Source organism: Botrytis porri (genome assembly GCF_014898465.1).
Source record: "Botrytis porri strain MUCL 3234 chromosome Unknown BPOR_001, whole genome shotgun sequence".
NCBI classification, from domain to species: Eukaryota; Fungi; Ascomycota; class Leotiomycetes; order Helotiales; family Sclerotiniaceae; genus Botrytis; species Botrytis porri.
In genome coordinates, this window is record NW_024066075.1 from 42887 (window position 1) to 67351 (window position 24465).

At 41.9% G+C, this 24465-nt stretch overlaps 10 protein-coding genes across 10 annotated transcripts; 7 read left to right on the forward strand and 3 right to left on the reverse strand.

Annotated features, from left to right (window-relative positions):
- Positions 1–264: 264 nt before the first annotated feature.
- On the forward strand, positions 265–1044 carry EAF01_000009 (uncharacterized protein; the record flags this gene model as incomplete). Its single annotated transcript, XM_038908259.1, has 3 exons — positions 265–400; positions 467–568; positions 728–1044. 3 exons carry the CDS (start codon positions 265–267, stop codon positions 1042–1044), a joined length of 555 nt encoding a protein of 184 aa, XP_038775165.1.
- A 402-nt stretch (positions 1045–1446) lies between these two features.
- EAF01_000010 (uncharacterized protein) lies at positions 1447–3045 on the reverse strand (the record flags this gene model as incomplete). Its single annotated transcript, XM_038908260.1, has 1 exon — positions 1447–3045. One exon carries the CDS (start codon positions 3043–3045, stop codon positions 1447–1449), a length of 1599 nt encoding a protein of 532 aa, XP_038775166.1.
- Positions 3046–6597: 3552 nt separating this feature from the next.
- Positions 6598–7841, forward strand: EAF01_000011 (uncharacterized protein; the record flags this gene model as incomplete). Its single annotated transcript, XM_038908261.1, has 2 exons — positions 6598–6726; positions 6864–7841. 2 exons carry the CDS (start codon positions 6598–6600, stop codon positions 7839–7841), a joined length of 1107 nt encoding a protein of 368 aa, XP_038775167.1.
- A 1607-nt stretch (positions 7842–9448) lies between these two features.
- Positions 9449–11514, forward strand: EAF01_000012 (uncharacterized protein; the record flags this gene model as incomplete). Its single annotated transcript, XM_038908262.1, has 7 exons — positions 9449–9684; positions 9735–9907; positions 9960–10283; positions 10456–10719; positions 10789–11155; positions 11217–11340; positions 11422–11514. The coding sequence occupies 7 exons, from the start codon at positions 9449–9451 to the stop codon at positions 11512–11514; spliced, it is 1581 nt and encodes a 526-aa protein (XP_038775168.1).
- Positions 11515–12235: 721 nt separating this feature from the next.
- On the reverse strand, positions 12236–14468 carry EAF01_000013 (uncharacterized protein; the record flags this gene model as incomplete). Its single annotated transcript, XM_038908263.1, has 5 exons — positions 12236–12723; positions 12770–13041; positions 13092–13700; positions 13749–14382; positions 14432–14468. 5 exons carry the CDS (start codon positions 14466–14468, stop codon positions 12236–12238), a joined length of 2040 nt encoding a protein of 679 aa, XP_038775169.1.
- A 134-nt stretch (positions 14469–14602) lies between these two features.
- On the forward strand, positions 14603–15046 carry EAF01_000014 (uncharacterized protein; the record flags this gene model as incomplete). The annotated part of the gene is made up of 4 exons (XM_038908264.1): positions 14603–14673; positions 14728–14759; positions 14827–14891; positions 14978–15046. The coding sequence occupies 4 exons, from the start codon at positions 14603–14605 to the stop codon at positions 15044–15046; spliced, it is 237 nt and encodes a 78-aa protein (XP_038775170.1).
- A 325-nt stretch (positions 15047–15371) lies between these two features.
- EAF01_000015 (uncharacterized protein) lies at positions 15372–16287 on the forward strand (the record flags this gene model as incomplete). The annotated part of the gene is made up of 2 exons (XM_038908265.1): positions 15372–15949; positions 16011–16287. The coding sequence occupies 2 exons, from the start codon at positions 15372–15374 to the stop codon at positions 16285–16287; spliced, it is 855 nt and encodes a 284-aa protein (XP_038775171.1).
- Positions 16288–18801: 2514 nt separating this feature from the next.
- Positions 18802–19830, forward strand: EAF01_000016 (uncharacterized protein; the record flags this gene model as incomplete). Its single annotated transcript, XM_038908266.1, has 1 exon — positions 18802–19830. The coding sequence occupies one exon, from the start codon at positions 18802–18804 to the stop codon at positions 19828–19830; it is 1029 nt and encodes a 342-aa protein (XP_038775172.1).
- Positions 19831–20278: 448 nt separating this feature from the next.
- Positions 20279–20946, reverse strand: EAF01_000017 (uncharacterized protein; the record flags this gene model as incomplete). Its single annotated transcript, XM_038908267.1, has 2 exons — positions 20279–20584; positions 20665–20946. 2 exons carry the CDS (start codon positions 20944–20946, stop codon positions 20279–20281), a joined length of 588 nt encoding a protein of 195 aa, XP_038775173.1.
- A 1631-nt stretch (positions 20947–22577) lies between these two features.
- Positions 22578–23869, forward strand: EAF01_000018 (uncharacterized protein; the record flags this gene model as incomplete). The annotated part of the gene is made up of 2 exons (XM_038908268.1): positions 22578–23301; positions 23352–23869. The coding sequence occupies 2 exons, from the start codon at positions 22578–22580 to the stop codon at positions 23867–23869; spliced, it is 1242 nt and encodes a 413-aa protein (XP_038775174.1).
- Positions 23870–24465: the final 596 nt, after the last annotated feature.

The window sequence follows — 24465 nt, forward strand, 5'->3', positions numbered from 1 at the left end:
AAACCACAGCAGAACCTCCTCACTAGCCATGGTCCTCGCACCCGAACCCAAAACCACTATCTCACTACACTTACGATCCTTCATTCCCAGCCGCCATCGTAGTCAGCATACTCTATTCCCTAGCATTCATCATTACTCTCTTCCAATGACTTAGATACCATGCCAGAGTATGGTTTATCATAGTTGCTGCTGCTGGCAGTGGGTATTTCTCTTCTCCCCTCACCCGTGACCCTATATCCCGAGCTCACACTAACGATATCTCTAATGGAAGCAGCAGGATATATCATCCGAGCAATCTCCTCGAAACACGATACTGAAAACCCAATATATGTAGCGCAAACTGCACTTATTGTACTCTCACCTGTTCTCATGGCCGCTGCTTGCTATACTATTTTTGTGAGTCGGAATTCTTTCAAGCCAAGCTATCTTGAAACCATTGCATTGTCGCTAACGGCATGAATACGAGGGGAGAATACTCTACCACGTCGTTCCGAAGGAGCACGAACCACCAAGCTCTTCTGGATTCCTCCTCGGTTCATAACTCCTATTTTCGTAATGTGCGATTTCCGTGAGTTCCTCATAGTTCAACTCCAAAATCCATGTATCAATCACTAAAAACGCCCTTCAGTTGCGCTTCTCCTTCATCTAATCGGGGTCGTGCGCATCACATCTATCGATATCACCACCACTGATGTTTAATCCAAGCTGACTCTAGGGAAAAATATAGCTCTAGTCGGAGTCGCAATCCAGATGGCATGCTTTGGACTTTTCTCCATCATCGCTATCCGCTTCAATTTCACATCTCGACGCTTTGTATCGGAGTTTCAGCAACGCATTACTCTTCCAATGGATAGCGAGAGCAAGAATGAGAAAGATAAATTTGTGATAATCGACGAAGCAGAAAAAGAACTCAACCCAAATTGGCAGACGCTATTACAGGTCGTCACTATTACTTGCGTGTTGATTTTGATCAAGAATGTTTTTCGCATGGGGGATTTTGCGCTGGGGAGAACGGGGTATACGGAGGAACATGAGTGGTGGTGAGGGTCTATTCTTTCAATCTCTCTCAGGTGGATGACGAATAAAGGGAGTAGGGATGGGCCGACAGAGGAGAAAACAGTGTATATGTTTTTGATGCGTTGCCTATTTTTCCTTGTGTGGCACTCTTCAATTATTGGCATCCGGCAAAATACCTCCCATATTTGCAATGGAGATTTCCAAAGTATGCCAGATAAATCAATGGTAACTCAAAGCCATGATTGGAGGGTACTGATTGGCGAAATCGTTAAGGGGTGTTCGATTTGGGTTTGTAGGAAAATGCAGATAGTAAATAATAACAATTGTGTGTTACCCATAAGTCAACTACCCCACTTTCCGACCACCCCCTGTTTCCGACCACCTAAAAAATTCATATTATCTACACTTAAAACTTTAATAACTCAATAACTATTGAACTTCAATGAAATCGCCTGTAGAATCACTTTCTATAGCACTAGAGCTATCATCTACCTCATCTTCACGATCTCCAGCTTCAATTTGTGTACGCCTTATAGCTCTAATCCCTGCGAACTTCGAATTTGGAGATACCACAACCTTTCGCCTTTTTCTAGGTAATGCTTCATCTAATTGATATTCTAGCTTTCTAATCTTATTCTCTGCCTCTAAGAGTTCATAATCCTTAGCATCGAATCCTTTTATAATCTTGCGAAATAGTAATCTTCGTGTTGGCAAATCGATCTCCTTCTCTTGAATCATTATATCTCTATATTTTCTGATATCGGCTCCTTTTTGAGGGGTTTTCCATTGAATAAACGATGAATATATATTCCATTGAAGAATAGGATCATCATCAGATTCAGGATTAAGTGATAAAACCTCTCTATTGCTATTTTCAAGCAAAAGTCGACTCATAAGAGGTTTAGCCATATTTTTGGGCCAAAGACCACTAGCTTGCCACCCAGACTTGATATTTTGAATAGTTAAACCTTCTATTCTAGCCTTCTGATAGCAAGAAAGGAAATTGCGCTTTCCAATTGGTGAGGAATCGGATAATAGACTTAATTTATTAAGTTCGATTCGATATGCACTTTTTAGGGGTGAGAACACAGATAAATCGAGTGGTTGTAGTACGTGTGACGTATGTGGTGGGAGAAATAAGAGATATATGTTGTTATTAAAGCATTCTAACATAAATGCTGTAGTTTCATGGCTTCCGTGTCCGTCCAAAATGAGGAGTCTTGAATTTTCCGGCTGAATAGGGGTAGTTTGAGGGATATAGATCTTTTTCAGCCATTCTAAAGCTGTAGCATCTGTAGTCCATCCATTTTCTGTAGCGGTAAAGTTCCAACCCTTGAATAGAGTCAAATCTGTTGGAAACCATTGTTGTTGAACTGATTTTCCCTTATATATTACAAGGGGAGTAATGCTTTTTCCATTGGCTGAAATGCATTCTATAAAAGAGGTCCAAATTCGAGATCCAGGTTGCTTTTTTTGAATAAATCTTCGATCAGTGCTTCCTACTACTAGTCCATTAAGACCCTGACCCTCCATTATACCTGCTTCATCCATATTCCATCTGTTGGCCGGCTTAATAGCCTTGATTTCAGGGATTGCGAGGTTCCGGAACCACTTCTTAATAATATCAGATGTAGCACCTGAAACTCGTGCAGAATCGATTTGATGTTGCTTCTTAGTTCCAATATTAGGATGCCTTCGAAAAAAGCTATGTATCCATTTCTTTCCAAGTGAGGGATCCTCCCCTCGTACAATAAGGAGGTGCTCTGCCATCTCTCTGATTTGACGATGTGTAGGGCTAGTACCAAGAGCTTCCTGTACTAATATCCATTCTGCTAGTCGATTCTCCTGAATTGGAGATAACTTTTGAAGTATTTGGGCGCCTTTTTGATGCGAAACTCCACCATATATTCGATCGTGAAGTGTGGTACGTGGAACACCATAATCCAAGCTAGCTCTTCGTATGCTTGCTCCATTTGTAATCGCTCTAAGAGCCTCTGCGATATCTTCTTCGGTATATCTATTCTTCATATCACAATTATAATAATATCAAAATTTCAAATCAATTGATTAAAGCATTGTTGAGTTATTCAAAGTATAAATTTTATAATTACTCAAAGCGGTGTGGTTTTTGAGGTGGTCGAAAAGAGGGGGTGGTCGGAAAGTGGGGTAGTTGACTTATGGGATCTTTTGTTTTTTAATTTCGTTTGGTAAGAGTTGAAGTCTTGGCTTATTGCATATTACTCTTTTTCATGACAAAATCTCTGCAAAAATACTATTTTCCTATATAAATTAATTATTTTCATAATTCTTTAATTATTTAAAGAATTGATTTGAAAATTATATATATAAGAAATAATTAACGTAACTTGACTAGAAGTGGGTTATGTCATGATATAGGTCAAAATCACCCCCTCATTTCTTTATTTTACATGTTTATTCAACACACAATGAATCGAAAGTCATTAAATTGTAGTGAATCGGAAGATAATATTCAAAAGGCTATAAAAAGTCTAAAAAATAAACAATTTACTTCAATTCGAAGTACTGCTATTCATTTTAAGATTCCGAAGTCAATCTTAATAAATCGAATAGCTGGACGACAATCACGCTCTCAATCTCACGAATCCTTTCAAAAACTTTCCAACATGGAAGAGAAGACTCTAATACAATGGATCTTACGATTGATAACTACTAGATACCCTACAACTTCTGGGTTGTTGAAAGAAATAGCCCAAGAAATTCTAAATCAATACATCATTTTCGTATCACCATCTACCCCTTTATCCTTTCAATTAAATCATATAGGTCAACAATGGATCTATAGGTTCTTAGATCGATATCCCAAACTTAAAGGAACCTATTCTCGTAAATTAGAATCTGCAAGACATAAAGAAGCCATATTTGAAACAATTTCAATATGGTTTTCAATATTTGAAGCACAAATCGAAGAATAATATTATAAACTCAAGAATATATATAATATAAATGAAATAGAATATACAGTTGGAGAAATAGAATCAATATGTATAATTATGGATTCTACTCTTAAATCGAATTGAAAGGTTACAATAGGAAAGCAAGAGTGGATAACTGTATTGGAATGTGTGAATGTAGATGGAGGCTTTTTGCCCCTTATAATCATTTTCAAGGCTTAGAATACCAATACTGTATGAATTCCAACTAACACTTCTTCAAACTGGTATTTCTCAACAAGCAATAGTGAGTGGACTTCTAATAGTTATGGCTTTGAATGGATATATAAGGTTTTTGAGCTAGAATCTCGAAAAATATTAGGAGATCAGTCTCGATTATTGATTATGGATGATTATTCTAGTCATATTATAGGAAGTTTGATTGCTTTTTATATTAAGAAGGAGATTGATCTTTTTATTCTACTACCTTATTGCTCATATTTACTTCAGCTATTGGATGTTGGAGTGTATGGATCGATGAAGTGATATTATATTTAAGAGGTTGATTGATATTCTCGAACAGAAATATAACAAATACAACAATCTGATTGGGTATAGCTTTTTCAAAAGATAAAAGAAAAAGGTTTTATTTATCAAAATATCAAAAGCGAATGGAAAGAAGCAGGTTTGAATTCATTTAGTTCTTATTAAGTTCTAAATAATCTTTCAACTTTGCTTTTACTATTACCTTCCACTCCAAATACATTAGCAAATCTAAAAGATTTAGATCTCTCTTTACTTAATAGCTTTCTCCTGAATGATATTGAGCTGTGACAAGCAAATAAGGTATTCAATTCAGCTTTATCTACTAATAATCTGTTTACTTCTTTAGTACAAAGATATACAAAGCGAATAACTCATCAGATTGAAAGCTTAAATACTGAAAATGCTATTCTTCGAAAGGAACTTCAAGAATATAAAGAGTTACTTGAAATATGAAAGAAATGAAAAAATAGAAAGAGAATAAAATTAAAAGATAAATTTGTATTTAATATTAAAGAAATATTGAAAATTATTAAGGAGGTTGAATAGATACTCTTATTAAAACAACAACGTAGTAAACTATCCAAGTATTAAATTGATTAGATAAAAGGGGAGATAGAAGAGGAAAAGGATAGTAATAGTTTAATTGGATCAGTAATAGTTGTAGATCACCCTGTAGCATGTAGGATAAAGTCAAATAGGAAAATATGATTTTTGTAACCCATATCATGACATAACCCACTTCTAATCAAGTTACGTTATATAAAGAATATTCGATTTAAATTAATTCTTGAAATTATAAAGATTGATAAAGTTATAGGTTTTTAAAATTAAAATTTTTCAAAATTTATAATATGTAATACTTTTCTTATACAAAAAAAACCACTTTTTCAAGTTTTTTAATAATTTCAATTTTAAGAATCTATAATTTTATCAAAAAAATAGCTAAAAATATTTCATTTGTTTTTTTGAATTACTTCAATAATTCTAAATCTTATTTATTATTTTTATAAATTTAATTTATAAATTGATTGAATTAATATATAATTTAAAAGTTGAAGAAAGAAGGGTTTTTAGTATGTTTTCGCTTAGTGTGCGATAAGCTGGGGTCTAAACTCTTACAATCTGTTGATATACTTATAAGTTTACTTAGCTATGCACTTGGAAACACTTATTCTTATCGCTTGTCATCATTTAAGGGTATCTTTCAATTTACCAATACAGAAAAACATCACTTATAAACTGTAGTCGATTCATTGATCAGAGGACGGAGCCAACCCTCATGCTCACCCCAAGTCGCAACCGACATGGCGAATTCGTTACTCTTTCCGGAATAGTGCTTTTGGACGTAAATACTATCAAATACCCTTAATCGCGGTCAGCTCTTTGAGATTTACAAAATACTATGGACAATATGTTTGAATAGATTCATAATTTTACCAATAATCTGCTTTCCACCAGTCAAATAGCATATGGCGAGGTATCTGCGCGACATACATATCCGCTAAGGCTGCTTACTTGCAGATTTCATCCACTCACAACCGAATAGGAGCTGGTGCTCTCTCGTGATGAACAATTCGTAAACCAGTTCGGGACTGGCTTCATAATCTGTTGATTGTAAAAACAACCACCATGGTTTTTGCGGAAAAGCCAAGCAAGGCATGTTTATGCTGCCGAAAGAGAAGAATAAAAGTTCGATAACTCCACCCCAATCAATACCACTAGTTCTAAAATTCTCCTAGTGTGATCAGAAGTTGCCGGCTTTTACACAATGTATACGAGTGGACAAGATATGTCCAGGATATCGAGATCAGCTAGAACTTTGCTTCCGAGATGAGAATGGAAGGACCTTGCGAAAAGCCAATTCCGTAAACAATGCATCTACTGTGAGAGTCGAAAGGTCTCCTCAAGATGGAAAAGTCAGGATTCCATATCCTGTTACACAACTACCAACCAAGGCCTCGGACTCAACGTCAGAATTCGGATCTGGAAAATCTGCCATCTCGAACTTCCCACAACCAAAGACTGGTGTTCTTTGAATGATAAAAGGATAACTTTCTTCCTCACGTATTATATGACAGTTCCACTAAAAAGCACACATAATGGGTTTGATCTAATGCCAACGATGTCTGTCGAATCGTTTGTGCAAAGAAGAACGTTAGAAGCAGTTTCTTCAGTGGGACTGGCTGGATTTTCAAACGCCATCAAGAATCCCATTTTGATGGCGATTGCAAGAAAGAAGCATTACAATACTGTGAATTTTGTGATTCGGCAACTTTAAGATGTTGTGAATGCAAGTATTGAAGGACCACTACAAAAAGCTGTGATGTTGATCATCTTTCAGGTAAGTGTCGCCATTCAAGAACCACGAAACAACTCTTAGCAATTTAGTTGATGAACGATGCACCTCGTGAATCACGTTCACTTTCTGTGCATTTCGACGGTGATTTAGGTCTAGTGAAAACAATAGCTTTGAGAAATTATGAGGAAAACAAACCGACCACGAAACTCCAGTTGCTATTCTTTTTCGCTGCACATATCAAATACTTTGAGGAGGACAACCTCCCGTCGACGCAACTAATAGAGCTTTCCAAGCTTATTCTAAAGAACAAGCGAACGCAAGATGCGACTGCTTCTGCGCTAGTTGAGATTGTTATTCTATTTATCAATCTCCATGCATCCATCAGGGCGAAAGCGTTTACAGATCCACTTGGGATGGTGTCGGCAGTAGCTTTCCTGGATGGCGAATTGGAGCGATGGGAAGCAAATCTCCCTCTTGAATGGGATTTTACTGTACGGAGCAGAGACTTGCTAGATGGGAGTTCTTTCAATGGGAAATGTCACGAATATTGTGATGTCCGGGTTTCGCGAATGTTTAATCACCATCGACGGATGAGAATATTATTGAAGGAACTTCTTCTCGAGCATTTGAATAGGATAAAATACCTTACGTCTGAACATTTAGTTCAAAAGATGAAAGCATTAAAAACAATCGACAGGATGGCAACAGATATTTGCACTAGCATCTCTAGTTATTTTGACCATGCCACACTAGTGGAACGTCCAACATTGTTACCTCAAATGAGCGGTATACCAGTGTTCTTGATGGTTTGGCCGTTAATCATCGCTGGTGGAGGAATTGGTGTACCACAACATTTGTACAACTGGGTTCTCGGTCGATTGGATATTATCAACAAACAGTTAGGCGTTTTATCCGCGCAGACAATGATGGAGCGGGCCAAGATACGCCGACAGTGGTGGATTCGTGCAGACATGAAAGCATCACGCACAACATGCAATGATACCTTATTTCCCCTGATCCTTGAAACTGGCTGCGAGATGCAGATGGAGATGGAACCATTGGACTGAGTAAAGATGATCACCACATGTTTGGGGAAGAGGTCCGGAAAATGCGGATTGTGGTATCCTAGACCTTAGTTATTGATACCCCAGAAGAGTTAACGTGCAGACTCACGCGGGATAAGATTATACTCTGTAGTATCTCTTACTGCAAAGAATAAATTAACCGTTCTTGAAGTATTTGTTGACCGCTGAAGATCTTCAAAGTAGATCGATGGAATAGAATCCCGAGTGAGATTGTTCGCTCGGACTCATCCGATATGGATTGGATCTACACGTGATTTCATACGCGATAGGTACTAATCAGTGAGAAGGCATGTAGGTATTGATTCTTGATTGATCTTCTTCGGCATTTCTATTATCTTTGGCTCCAGGGGTTTGAGAGAAAGAGTTTTGTCTTTGGATTGCTGAAGATACTACCTTGGTACACCTTGGTACTTATTAATTAGCTAGTAGATCTGACTCGTGGTGTCTGATTTGTCTGATTTGTCTAATTATGGTCTGTGACCTTCTCCACAAACATTTCGTGCATCTTCACAAGAAATCTCCGTTCACTCAGACGCTTTCGCGAACACTTTACAAATACGTCGTGAAATCCAAACTGAGAATGCAATTCTTCATTTTGATGCATTCTCGTACATTGTCGTACGTCGATTTCCCCTCATTCTTTGGCCCAATACGCTTGCTCGTTGAAGTAGTAGCTCTTATCACCAATATCTACAACGTTACTTTATCCGGTACTCAATAATGACCTTGAGAAACATGCAGCTACATGTATACTAGGTTCATATACTTGACCTAACACGTATAGGGAAGCTCATATAGCCGGCGCATATGATCAACATTGCTCTAGAACAACTATCATCATACTATCAAATTCCCCGCATAAAATGCGCTTATCCGAGAGTCAAATGCCAATGGAGGCTTTCGACGTGACTTAACGTTGGTGCATGTGCGCCTACTACCACGCAGAACACGCCAAAAACAACTCGGTAGGGGAAGAAATCAATGCACATATTCAATATATATTCAGGATTTTTCTGGCCGGTGACAGGATCTTCGGAAGTTAAGCTTTTTGGTGTTCAATCCGAGTGTTCCTTGCAGGTTTATCCTCATGTGAACCATTAGGTTCATGGAGTTACGAATTCTGTACTCCTCCTATGTTGTGTGATCTGCTATATTCAAGAAAACGTTGAAATCCCTCAACTTTACACTTTCTTTTCTATCTAGATTCTTCTAGCCTTCCTTCCTAGACTCAGATCTCCTCGAGGCACCCGAGTAGTAGCTCGCTGGATTCACTATTGAGTTACCCCTCTTTGTCATCATCATTGGAACTTCATAGTGATTCACCAATTCCCATGAAGGCTAGTGTTGCAGGAAACTTCATTTTGATCTATTTGAACCTTCGTCCCACGTAGCCTTCTCCCGCTCTGTGTTTCTGCCAAATTCGGATTTCAACTCCAGAATTCATATAAAGACAAGCAGTTCGTTCGTTTACCTCTATTCTTTGCAAATATTGTAAGTTATCAAGCAGCCAAAAGCCAATAACTCTAGGGAATGCTAATCTCAAATAGGTTCGTGACTCCCCGTAGATAGTTCTTGGACTTGATATTACAATGCGTTTCACTTCTACAACCGCGCCTGCGTTGGCATCTCTATGCTTAACTACGTTGGCTGCACCTCATGGTCCTCAGTCTGAAAAGGGACAAACCTATGACAGATCAGCAACTTCCGCTACAGATCGACAGGCTGCTGTCAAAGAGGCATTCTCGTTTGCTTGGGATGGATATTACAAATACGCCTTCCCTCATGACGAGCTTCATCCAATTGCGAATAGTTACTCAGATTCCAGGTATAACAATCAAAACATGCATCACAATACCCGAACTAACTTGCAAAAAGGAATGGGTGGGGAGCCTCTGCTGTCGATGCATTCAGCACGGCAATCATCATGGAGATTCCGGAAATTGTAGATGTAATTTTAGATTGGATCCCAACCATCAATTTCGACGAAACTAGTTCCCAAGTTTCACTGTTTGAGACTACTATCAGATATGTTGGTGGGCTGCTTGCTGGTAAAGTTCTCCACTGTCTATCTTCAAAGCCCATTTATCTTACATATTTCAGGTTACGATCTCCTTAAAGGACCTTTTTCCAACCTCAATTCTAACGACACGGCCGTCGATGATGTTCTTGCTCAGGCAGCACGCCTAGCTGACAATATGGCATTTGCATTTGATACGCCTTCAGGAGTGCCAGCCAACAATCTTTATTTCAATCCTCCAAGCACTGATGGTTCTACCACAAACGGAATCGCCACAATTGGCTCACTGGTTCTTGAGTGGACCCATTTGTCTGATTTAACCGGTAACGACACTTATGCTAAACTCTCACAAAAGGGAGAATCGTATCTTTTGGACCCAAAGCCCGAATACAACTCACCATGGCCTGGTATGCATTAACTCAGTCTTTTATTATCCCGCTCCATCTCAGATCAGTCCGACTCCATGTCTCGTTTGGTTGTTCCATCTTCTTTGTCTTGTAACCCCTGATCTAACCCCGAATTGCCATTTTCCACTTACATTCTCATCCTGAAGACAATAATTGACTATTAATGCCATAGGTTTGCTCGGTACAAATGTGGATATCAACACAGGACTTTTCCAAGACGCGAGCGGAGGTTGGGTAGGTGGCGATGACAGTTTCTACGAGTATCTCATCAAGATGTACGTGTATGACTCAACTAGATTTGGCAAATACAAGGAAAGATGGATCGCAGCTGCAGATTCATCCATCAAGCATCTGGCTAGTCACCCCTCGACTCGTCCAGATTTGACCTTTATGGCCGCCTACCAAAACAAAACACGTGTTTTTGTTTCCGAGCATCGTAAGTGCACTCACTCATCACCAATGGACTTCAAGTTAGTCGAACTATAAAACTGACATCGACACACAGTTGCTTGTTTCGACGGAGGCAATTTCCTCCTCGCAGGTCTCGTACTCAAGGAGCAAAAGTACATTGATTTTGGACTCGAGCTCGTCACCGGCTGTGAAGACACCTACGCCAGCACACTCACCGGTATCGGACCCGAAGTTTTCCAATGGGTAGAGAGTAACACTTCTGCCAACGATACCCGAAACCCCCCACCACCTGCCGACCAACTCGCCTTCTATGAGAAAGCCGGTTTCTATATCACCAATTCAGATTATATCCTGAGACCCGAAGTTCTTGAGTCTTTCTATTATGCTTATCGTATAACTGGAGATGAGAAATATCGCGACTGGAGCTGGAATGGATTTGTTGCTATTAATGCGACGGCGAGGTATGACTTCATTGAGCCATATGACTTTTGAAAAGTCTAGGAACTGACTTTGCAACCACAGAACCGGTAGTGGATTTGCTGAACTCCAAAATGTCAATGCGGCGAATGGAGGTGGTTTCAGTGATTTCCAGGATAGTTTCTTGTTTGCGGAGGTTTTGAAATATGCATATTTGATTCACGGAGATGTAAGCTTCCCTTCCTTCTTTCTCCCCGCCTCCCCCCTCCCTTTTTCCCTTATCCAACTCGTACTCACACTCATCAAATAGGACGCAGAATACCAAGTCGGAAGCGGCGGTGTCAACCAATGGGTTTTCAACACCGAAGCCCACCCCTTCAAAGTCGCTGGTCCTCCCGTCTAATTGACAGATTGAAATTTTTGTATCAGGATTCGGTTTCGGTTTGGAGTTTACACGGTTTACAGAAGATTTTCTCTTCTTTGGGTATTTAATTCTAGGCACGCTAGCAATCTAGCTCCTCTTCTTTGGTGATGGACTATCAAGCCATGCCGTTTTCTACATTTAGCTTAGTTCTTTAGCTGAATGTAAGTTTTTTATCAAATTTTGGATTGGATGTGAGGATTTAGATGAAGTTCTTTTAATCCCTGTGCTTATTTATTCTTTTCAAAAAGGAGATGCTTTTTGGTTCTTTGGCTTTTGTATTTGCATTTGCATGTGTACATACATTATTTACTTCAAGAATCGAACCATGAAATGCGGTAATCCTGAACCATTGCACACACATGACTAGTTTTCTAAACCCTTGGAACATACTCCGCAAGCTCACATTCTCTAATTCAACGTCGATTCAACACACCGAGACAGTCATCAACAAGCAACATCTCAGAAAATGTAGAAGAGGCGATAGTTGCAAAAGCATATATCCAGCAAGCCTTCTTTGTAAGAATATCAGGGAAGCGATGTAACCTATCAATACTTAGATAGAAATCTCACCCTCCCAAACTTGCATTCCAGAGTTTAGGGTTGGATGCTACGTTGTCAAGCAATTTTCTTCATCTATCTTCATCTGACGTACAAGTACTGCTAAACCGAAGAAACATATTTTGTCTCCGCCCGATTTTGATTAAACCTTTCGTTTCAACAGTCCCTTCAAGAAATCAAAGCTATTGCTATCACTCTGCAACTCCCAAACCTTTCCTGTAGGTCTATCTTCCCAGCCCAACTCTTCCGCGCGTAGCAATCCCCAATCCGTAGTAATACCCCTAATGATAGCCCTTGCACCACCTTCTGTCTCCAAGGTAACTATTTGATCCGTATGCAGCCAGTGTTTATAATACGCTTCCTCCAGTTTTTTATCAAAGCCATTTCTACAGAAAGTTCTATAGATGGTTTCGAATTTCGTGAGGAAGCGAGCAAGGAGTTTTTCGAGAGAGAAAGGTGTGAGATGTGGTGGTAAGAGAGCGTTGAGTGATGTTGTTGGCGCTGCGTTTGTGGTATTGAGACCTATACCTACGACCAGATCGTAGTTCCCAGATGAATACGAGGAATTGACGAGAATACCCCCAACCTTTACATATTCCTTTCTTCCGGGCTTAGATGGATCTTGGACATCTATGATTGTTAGAACGAGCTTTAAAGGATGAAGAAAAGAACGTACAGATATCATTGGGCCACTTGAGCTTAATTGGTACTGTGTCATAGCCTTTATCATATGAATGAATAGCTTCAACAATAGCTATTGCTGCTAGATACTGTATGAAGACAACTGGTGCTTTGTGTCCAATTTCCAAGGGATGTTTCATACAAACAGACCAGATCAAGCACCCAAGAGGAGAAACCCAAACATTAGAGCCGCGGCCACGTCCGGCAACTTGTGTTGTAGCTGTAAAAGTGAAGCCCGTTGGAAGCCTAGAAAGAAGCTTCGAGTTTCTAGAGTACATTAGGGAGGATTCAATTCAAACAAGGAACGGGGGCCTCACTTTTCCAACATTGTATTGGTACTAGTAACCACCTCTCCATATAGAATAGTATTTCCAAATTCTTCGGCCTCGCTGGATTTTTCTCGCTGATAGAGTTGCAAATTGGAGTAAAATGCATGGTGATTGAAATATGGTGTTTCCTTTGTGCTCGGCCATTCCGTCTCATGGAGAATGACTCGTTTGGGAATAGCATTGTAATCAATGATTCCATCATCTGCTTCAGCTGACTCAACAGTGTGTTTCTCTTCTGATGTAGGAACGACTGCATTAGAAAGCGACTTTACTAAAGATTGAACTGACCAGCTACTCTCTGGTTTCTCAAGGTGAAGGGTGTCGTTTTCGCCCTTGATAATCTCTTCACCATTCTCTTTTTCGATTATTTCTTCCAATGATGCCAGCAACTCTGGAATAAAGGGTGGATGAATAGATGAAAGATGGAGGCGAGATAGAGACGGCACTGTGGAAGTTTCTTCGCTCACAGTCAACCCCAATTTTGATAGACACCCTTTCAAGAACTTTGTTCGCGAGTCGTCATCGGCGGCCAAATCTTTCACAAGGTCCGAGTATCCAGGTATCTTAATTGTGGGGTCCAGATTCACGGCAGCAAATCTGAGAAACTGTAAGTATGTATTCAAGCATCAAGCAAATCAAGCTTACTCTGGATGCGGCCCAGTTAATATCGCTCCGCCTTCACCGACCTTGCAATAGACGACCGCTGCGGGACCTTCTCCGCCATCAACATCAATAGGATACACATAGGTAGCAAGCGTTTCCACCCCTTGATCTTTGAACTTTCCTGCATCGACGAAAACACCCCCACCATTGTAATATGATTTAAAACTTTGAGAAGCATTTCCATTTTGAAGCGAGCCCTCAATCTTGACCTCTGCAGCCTTTGCACCCGCTTCACTGTGGTACACAAACCCTTTGTAAGCACACCCTCTACAGGTGCCTGGATAGAACTGTAGTTCTCGTGGCGCAACAACCTCGAGCTTTTTATTGCCGACCTCGAACTCACATCTTGAGGTACCATAGTAGCCTCCGGCACAAAATCCAAGATAGGCACCACCTCTACGCACATACTGTGAGATACGTCTATTGCCTTCTCCATTGAGGGAACGGCAGTATCCTTGGTCTGCACCCCCTGGGAATACAAGAAGAGCACAAGAAGCGGTCCAAGGCTCTTTCAGAATGATATTATCACTAACAGGAATCACTGCGTAACTTGGCGATAGCAAACGCCGTAATGTATAAAGACAGTGGCGGACGGATTCAATTGTACTCCCATTGCCTATCAAAAAACTTAGAATGAGTCTCAAAAAACTGTTGATTCAGTATACCTGAGTAGACCAGGACGTCCATCTTTCTTGGAACCATTTTTCCTCGACTCAAATATTAGTCACTGGGCCACAACCGAGGCTCTACCAACAGCAAAAACTCCTGTTCGACGTTCTCCAAGAGCTATTGTAATTCTCCAAATTCCACCGTGAAGAACACACAGCACCCCAAAAATGTCAAATCAATCAGGAGAGAACCCCCCCGTTGCGACGGATGTCCAGGGTGATGATGAGCCTGATGAATGGTAAAATCTGTTGACCTCAACAACTCGGGTCTGATCACTGACTCAAATTGGCAGGGACAAACGAATCTTTAGCACTGGATGTGCGGGTAAGTCAAGATCTCTCGATCAATCAGCAATAGAGAATGAAGAGATGGACGCTGAATCAACCCGCAGAAGAGAACTCGAAAATGACTGATTGCTATTTTGAAAAGAAAGACTGGAGACTGTGCAAAGCAGAGGTATGAGGAAGCTCCTCTTAGCGTTAAATCACGTGGGGACTCAATTGAGCCGGCGATAGCATGGCTGACGTCTCATGAATATGCAGCTTGATACTTTTAAGAAATGTTGGAAGAAGCATCAAAATGATCAGAGGACATCAACGAAGGATGCGTGATATGTCATGGATATTGCATGGGTGGAAAGATTGACTGGAGAGATCATCGAGGACATGAGGGGTAGAATAATTGTATGAATTTGATGAATATGGTTTGCGAGAGCCAGCTGTACATTGTTGTAGACAACAAAATTCACATCACGAGAAGTAACAGCATAAGTTCACATTAAGTGGTTTTGTAATTGAATTTACTCGGTTGTTGTCTGATGTAGTTGAAAATCAATTTTTGAACGAAAATTGGTCGTCCTCTGAAGCGCGCCACATTTTTGTGAACACAGAATAATCGCGTCCACCAAGAACAAACATCTTTTCCTCACACATCGACATGGCAGCATTTATACCTAGAGCTTCACGCTCAATAGTTACTGATGCAGCGACATCGGTATCAAGATTCTCAGCAGCATCAAAAATTACAAGTTTGACTTGTCAATCAAGACACTTCTCTCAAAACTTTCGAAATGCGGCGATTCCAGGTTCGAGCTACACACCAAGAACGACGACTGCAACGAAGCCTCCCACAAGCTATGCAACCCCTGCGGCCAAACCCAAGGAGCCAGAAAATGTCATAGATGCTCAATCACCCATCACAGATATGACTGAGGGACTTGCAGATGGACCACTGATCTTGGATGAGGGAGCTAGACAGGTCGACTGGGCAAGATCATTCCACGGTTTATCGTCGCAGCCATTTTCCAAAGAAGCTGCAGATATTTTACTTGCACCAATCCCTGCCGATGATGTGGAGGTCAAGCCAGATGGTATTATATACTTGCCAGAAATCAAATATCGAAGAATATTAAATAGGGCGTTTGGACCTGGTGGATGGGGTTTGGCACCAAGAGGGGAAACAATTGTTACGCAGAAGAGTATCACAAGAGAATATGCTCTCGTTGCTCATGGACGGTAAGTCTTTGGGGGTCATTACTATCATTGAAGTGAGCACAGCTAATGTTCTTCTTTGCAGATTAGTATCCGTGGCCCGTGGTGAACAAGACTATTTCTCCCCCGAAGGAATTCCAACCGCCACCGAAGGATGCAAATCGAATGCCTTAATGCGCTGCTGCAAGGACCTCGGAGTAGCTAGTGAGCTTTGGGACCCTAGATTTATTAGGAAGTTCATGAAGCAACATGCGAAGCAAGTTTGGGGTGAACATGTCGTAACCAAGAAGAAGAAGCAATTATGGATGAGGAAGGATGACGAAGTTAGATACCCATACAAGGAGTCAAAGTTCGGCGCATAAGGGCCCGTCATGATTATGCCACGAATGAACGACTCATATGGAGATTCAATTGTCTAAACGTTGTATTATAGAGGATATACGATGTTTAAGGTAAATATCTACATCTATATTCCGAGAAGCAGAAAGAAGAACAACAGTATAAAAATCTCCTATGAACCAGGCGATTGTATTTATGCTATCTCTTCCATAACCAGGCTATATGTTGCATTCAATTGTTGATTTTTTCTTGATTTTTTGATTCAAGCTGTGGATTGAATTACATTGCCTGCAGATTCCCTCCTCATCTGCTGCAAGTGCCGGCGTGTTGCTTGAGTTCTTACTCGTATTGTCACCTATCAACTCTCCTGTCTGTTAATGCAAGCGACTCAAAGGGAGTGCCTCGCAGGCGGTGCACCGCTAAATCTAAATTCCTCAACTATTCTTGCTCCTCAATCATTTATGACCACAGCGAGCTCTACTTCCTGATTTCGTACTTACCAAAGGTTGTTCAAAACTGCTTGATAGCACTTAAGGCTGCACACAAAATGACTGCTACATCTCGCAGTCCATTCAATAATTCGGACCCTATCCAGAAAGCCTAGAAGCTTGGTGCCGCTATATGGTAGATCTTTGATATCAATTTAACAAATCGGTTGAAATAGTTTGCGTAACCTACGTGAAGGTCAACAATTCAGCCAACCATGTGGCGGTTAGAATTCTAGGTACGTCAAAAGCTATGAGGATGGCTAAAATCTAATGTTTGAACTATCTAGTCCACTGATCATTATGCTGTTACAGAGAAGCTCAATCTGCAATTGTGACCACCTTTTTCGGTTCTTCCAGGGGATCATGAAAGCTATTTTCCATATATGAGAAGGAGCTTCTGGGTGGTCCCTGAAAGGTATTGTGCGTCTTTAATCGAGTGTCACTACCTTGTCTGACAAGATATCTAGGAATGTTTGAAGGACTGGCGAAGGAAGTAACTTTTTTTTATATAGAATCCGCGTATTGATTTTCCCATTCGCCGCCTTCGTAATCAACAAGATGAGCGCATGCTAACCAATCCAAAGGCTTCTTTCATGTCTATAGTAGTACTGTCATTGGAGCATTTGTCGGATATCCCGGAGAATCCAAAGCATTGATTGCTCCATGTGAGAAAAAATGCCAAGCTATCTCTCAGGTTACTGCATCGAACGAGACGCTCAGGATGCTTCTTGGTAAAGCTTGCGCCGCTCAGAGAACCGGTGAACAAATTCGGGGTTTGCAGGAAGGTCATAACATGTTGAAAGACATCGGAGAGAATAGTTTAAAGGCCTTTTCGACGAAGGATTCATTCATACTTTAATGGATTTCATAAGCAACGTTATTCATTTCGGTTTCCATTTTTCACTCGCAAATACTCGGGCTAAGAGTTCCTGAAGAAGCCTGGTAATTTAACAATACTACAAAGAGGATCACCACATATATCCGGGGTCGATCGTTGGTTGTTGGCCAGGGTCTCGAGGTCAATTTCGTAGTCACCCATCTTCATATTGAACAAGCTATAAACAGATGTATTCGGGAGAATCAAGATAGCTTCTATGTTTTGAACCTTGGAGAAAGTATCTAGGCTGGCTAGGCAGGCGAGCGGTTGTGTATGTGTAGTCCACAATGAGTTGATTTTGATTTTGAACTGACATGCAAATTTCAAGAACCCAGCAACCAATCTCCGCCATATATGCCTGCATTTCTCTCATTATTGGGCAAGAAATGCTTCCCAACTAGGATCTGGACATGGCGACCAAGCACACAGTGAAAGGGCCACTTGTTGGTATTTGGGACAGACTAAGTAGATGCCAAGTTCCAACTCGTGCACAGGTCCAAAGTGGGACAACGGTTCAAACTAGTGCTCCTTGTTCGGATCTACGGATTTACCCTCCGTCTGATTGGGGTAAATGCCACATGATCTTCACTTGTGTTTTCTTCACAGTCACATCTATAATAAGGGTTTTCTGACACAAAAGGGGGTGAGTCCCGGCTAAATTTCGACACATTATCGTGTCTGCAGTCTTCTTCAGCCCTGCCACCCTGTAATCAATTCTTCAGTACTTTCACACGTAGGAGCGAGGGAGCCAATGAAATACGGAGCACAGTTCGCAAGCGATGGCTCAAATTTTATTCTTAATGCTGCTTTACAAACACTGTCAGTGCCAGCCTTGTCAATCAAGGGCAACACCCAAGGCGGCCCCCATTTAAGCTTACCTAGGAGCATGGCCCCACAAGATAACAATCCTTCCACTCAGACGTGTATACTTGGCGCAAGGAGTTCAACAGTTTACTGTCGCGCCATCTAACTACAGCGTATCACGAATTGGCTATGGAGACTCAAAAACCCTATGTGGATACAGGGGTCCAAAGAGAGTTATGAGGGTGGTAGTGGCCAGTAGCGCACTCTATTTCGTAAATGCATCAGATCACCAGCGACCTGCATTTTCTAGATTTCTTGCGACCGCTTTTTACTTTCCTTCGCGCAATATCTAGTGAAGCTAATCATCAATGTCTGCTCCAACTTCGCGTTACCCAGCTGCTGAAGGTCCAGCCGGTGCGGTGACTACTTGGATACCTTTAACTACTGTTTATCCCCTTATACCTAAATGCACAACCGAATTGTATTCTCCCAATAATCTCACAGTTATCTACGCCTACGACCCTAACAATAATGCCGAGAAATTCGCGACGAGATGCTGGCCTTCTGAAGCAAGATCGTGGTGGAATCAAGTAACCTCTGCGTCAACGACCATCTCACTAGGACCATTTCTATGTCCGGAAGCATATACCGTAGCCGTTACCACCGTTGTAAACTCAGGTTCTACACTGAGTGGATGTTGCCCTAGCGGTTACGCTCTATCGGCTATAATGTCACAACCGTTTCCCGGCCAATGCACATCGACCATCACTTCCGGAGCTACGATTACATATGTTAGTATTTGGACACCCGCCGCAGATGGATATACGACACTCACTGGCGTGTTGGATAGAGACCATCCGGTTCAGGCTGTTCAGATCAATGGATATAATTTCGATGGCAATTCTGCAGTTCCGACAGTGACCGCTTTCAGTTCGGGTGCTAGTACGAGTTCGACATCTGGATCAGCTTCCAAATCCGAAACGGCAGCCTCTGGCTCTACTCCCAGTTCATCTGGAGCTGTAGCCACATCCATATCGGCCTTTTCTTCGCTCACAACTAGTGATAGTAGCAGTAGTTCAGGACTTAGCACCGGAGCAAAGATCGGTATTGCTGTCGGTATCGCCGTTGGTGTAGCTGCCATTGCTGCTCTTATTGGAACTATATTTTTCATGAAGAGGCGGAGGAAATACGATACTGCGCCACAGCAAGATAATTCCTACGCGACTTCCCAGATGAAAATGGACCAAGTCGCTTCTCTCTCACCTTCGCCTGGATCTAACATTCCACATGAGATGGGCCATGGGTATGGATATGAGGCGCACGAGGTTGGCAATACGCAGGTACACGAATTGAATGGATCGGCTTTCGCTGAGCCTGATGGAAACAATAGAAGCTGATATCGAATTTTGATGGTATATATGGATGGTAATTGATTGCAAAGCGAAGGCGTTCTTGGCATGGTGGGCATTTTAGCGATCATAAGTTTTGGGGCGAGGTTCTTATCCTCGGGTGTAGAGATAATTAATTGCGTGTTCGTCATGTTGTATTTAAAAGTTTATATGGAAAGCGTTGTAATTAATTATTCATATAGATTGTTACCCAAAGTCGACTTTCGAGTGTGTTTAACTCCCCCGTGATTTTTGTCTTTTTTCCCCGGAGAAAATCAGACCCGGGACTAGTGGTTTATATGCACACAAGTCTAGAAGTCTCCATCTACAATCTGTGCCTTTCGCTATCTCGATGCGTATTTACCGCTAATCAGACGTATCATTCTCTAGAAAGTATCCTACAGCAGTTGCCAATCCTCACAGGACTTACATCACTGGATAGCATAGTACGCCGTGCCTAAACCTCAATAAACTCCCAGACAATTATCTGTCCCTCCCCCTCTCCAGTATTCACGGAGTCTCCAGATTCCCCCTCCCCAAGCTTTGCTAGATAATCCCCCCTCATCCCAACTTTCCATAGCCTCGACCAATGCGGCATCATCAAATAATATCCACCGTCTGGTGTAGGCTTTACACTGAATCTCTCCCATTCTTTGGCCCAATATACAGTGCAAAGTATATTGCCCCAGAAATTATGGCCGATAAAGCAACCGGAAGCGGCATTCTGAAAATGGAGCCATCCATTGGTCTCGGTGCATTTCCACTATTGAGCGGAAATTTTCAGTATAACCCGAGTGAAAATACGGGCCGAGATAGCTTATTGTCTAGGGATTTTATACTCACGTGGATGCTAGAGCCACGGTTATCGCCTGGTTTGGCTAAGATAACGCGCCCAGAGTCTAAAGTCAGGAGTCTCCCAGACGAGGAGGCGCGGATCAGGTAGGTGTAATTAGGCCGTGGGACTGAGCTTGAGTGGTGAGAGCATTGATCGCCTTGGTCCTCGCGGTTACCATCGCCGATGATGGTAGATGGAGGTGTGTGGATGGTAGCAGGGGGTGTGTAGATGGTAGAGGCATTGGAATCAAGATCGGCTACTGACTCATGGTCGTCTTTGTTGAGAGCCATATGTGATGAAAAAGGGCCAGAGAGAATGGCCAGGACTAAAGCAAAGATGCCTGGCTTTTGATATTCCTCATGAAAGTTGAGTGGAAAGTATGTGATCGTGGGACTGAGCTGCTGGAATCGGGCTATTGTTCTCGTAACAGGGCGTGCTTGAAATACAGTCGGATAACTCGTTTGTATTTTCGCGAACAGGAAGCCTATTCCTCGTATCGAGTGACAGTGCAAGTTTAAAATTTGCTTTTTGTGAATGCAAGTCGTACTTTGGAGCTGATTTTGTATTTAATCATGCAGGATTTAGCCGCCTATGACCCCGCATGCAGGGCCAATCATTTTTCGCTGCGCCGCTCACTGCCTTGAAAAGGTGCAGGAAACCCTCCAATTTGCAAACGACGATAGGCTTTTGTGAGCTTCTGTTTATTTCTGTAGTACCAGTTTTCTCTGGCTTGTGTTACAAAGGACCCTGTGACCTATTCCGACGGCTTCATGCATGTAACTAATTTCACAGGCCAAAAGAAACTCGATACCACATTCAAATCGTCAACTAAGCCTCAGATATAAACATTTATAGCTGCATTTATGCGATGAAATATACAAAACTTAATACCGGCTCCACATTGTTGATTCCATCGTACATAGATGATGATGAATCGAGGCAGGATCTTAAGCCATGACAGAATCCGCCTTTCCTCCACCACACTTATGGTTATTCTAGACATCATCGCGATGACCACTCTTACCTCACACTTACCACAGACAGCAACAGCAGGGCCTTCCTATATATTCCCAGTTACCCTCCAGGGAAAGCTCTCAATCGATTACCCTGAACGGTATCTCATCATCGAAAGCAACTGAGAGCTGGCCAACCCTCTCTAATTCGACAACAATAACGAGATCAGCGAGATCGATGGGGTGCAATATGCGGGCGTTCAAAATGATAGGCTGAGTGAAAGGTTGATGATGAATCTCTCATGCGAACCTTGAATGGCCATTGAGTTCTTATAGGACCTCATTGGAAGAGTGTATTGTCCCTAAGCTTCGTGATTATGAGATAGATGTGATTACATCTTGTATAGTTTGATATGTCTTTTCAATTCCCTCCGCGAAATGCTGAGTATGCCCCAGATTGAAAGCTTTGCTGCTCACTGGAGCACTGTTAACTGACTGGCACCGCATGAACCATCTTCAATAGACATATGTAGAAACGAGATGTACTGAGAAGATAACAAGGCATGCCTTCAGTTAAGCAATGATTTAAATACACCCAGATTCCAGATTGCAGTTCTAGTAACGACATTTTGTTCTTCATTGATCAAAATCTAAATATATATTGTGGCTAATACCGTGGCTTACTCAGCCGTCCCTTGTTAACAATAAACCGTACGTAGGAAGTAAAGACACCTCTCCCTAGCAACACACTTCAATTACCTCGATCAAATCCTCATAATCAATCTAAGAACTCGCATTGCCAAGTTCCTGCATCACTATTGCCACATGCGCAACAATCTCATTAATACCCCCACAAAGATACGAAACATACCACTTTGCGCGCGCAAGAGCTATAGCAGCTCGCACCCTCTCAAACCTCCGAGCCAAATACTCACAACTCGTCCAACCTCCCAATTTCCTAGTTCAAAATGGCTCAGTATTTTCTCGATTTATTATATACCCTCACAAACTGTATGAGTTGTTTCCCGGGCTCTCCGCAACTCAAAATAAATAATCGCAGTTTCAAGATCTTACGATTACTGGGCGAGGGCGGATTTTCCTACGTGTACCTCGTCCAAGATACCAGCAGTGACAATACCTACGCCGTGAAGAAGATCCGATGTCCATTTGGGCAAGAATCCGTGGCGCTCGCCATGAAAGAAGTAGAAGCCTATGCGCTCTTCTCGCCGCATCCAAATATCATCCACAGCGTGGATTACTGTGTTTCTGCGGATCGATCAGATCCCGGAGCCAAGACGGTGTATATCCTGCTACCATATTATCGACGCGGAAATTTACAAGATATCATCAATGCGAATCTGGTGAACCATACGAAGTTTCCGGAGAAGAGACTGATGGTTTTGTTTTTGGGAGTTTTGAATGCTCTGAAGGCGATGCATCAATATAAGGTTAAGGGCGGACCAGGCGGTGCGAATAGTGTGAATAAGGCGAAGAAAGTCAGGGCGGATGCGGCGCGGGCAGACCAGGAAGCTGAAGAAGAAGTCGAATCGAGGAGGGGAAGACAGAGAGGGAGAGAAACCGATGAGGATAGTGAACAGCAGGAACCGCTAATAGACGGGGAAGTTACAATAAGTCAAGAGGGTATTGCGCCAGGAGGAGCTAGAGCATATGCGCATAGAGATATTAAACCAGGTATGTTACATGGAGAATCCAATGCGTGAAGCTATCTAACACCAGAATAGGAAATATCATGATTGACGACGACGGCGTCCAACCCATTTTAATGGATCTCGGATCCCTAGCTCCCTCACCCACACCTATAACATCCCGATCACTCGCCCTAGCAGTACAAGACCAAGCAGCTGAGCACTCCACCATGCCTTATCGCGCTCCCGAACTCTTCGATGTGAAAACCGGCAGTACTATCGACACCAAAGTCGACATTTGGTCACTAGGTTGCACATTATACGCATGTCTTGTCGGAAAATCACCTTTCGAAATGCGCAGCGACGAGACAGGAGGAAGTCTAAGTATTTGCGTACTAGGAGGCGATTGGCGATTTCCCGACGAAGGAGCTGGTGGAAAGAAGAAGACTACGAACCAGACGGGACAAAGTGAAGATAGTGGTATTAGCGAAAGTATACGGGAGGTGGTGCGGAAATGTTTGAAGGTGGAACCTAGTGAGAGACCGGATGTGGATGAGTTGATGGAGATTGTACGGGGGGTAATTGAGGAGTTACCTGAGGATGGCCCTTCATGATTGTGAATGGGATAGGGTGGGTTAAATGGATATAGGATATGGAACGATAGGACGGGACGGGACGGGACGGGACATGGTTTGGTTCAAATCGCCCTGTACGATTTCTTTGGGAAGGAAATGATTGAGAATGAGGATTAAACGAGGCGTTATCAGGGGGGCGGGGAAAGCAGTGCTGCCCAAGCCGATGAATAATGAAGAGTTGAGGATGATTCAACTCACCGGCCTAAAAGTCAAGTCGCGTAATGCAATAGATGTGTGTTTATGTGATCTACAATGTCTATAGTTTACACATTGATTCTATCTTGGAGAATAGGGATATTTAGATTTCAGTCTCAAAGCTAAATTTCAAGATATTATACCTCAAGTAGTCGAAGTGACACGGATCTAGGTTATATCTCTTCACAGTAAGGAATGAGGTATTACATACAAGTAAGCATACATTATTCCAGATTTGTATGGTAATATCAGCGAGACAAAGCGTAGATGCTATTACCTTCGAGTATCTCAAGCTCCAGTTCCATGTATTAGCTACTTCTTCAATATGCAAGCCATTATTTTCTCTGTATAACATCCGAGCATGCAACTTTGACATTCAA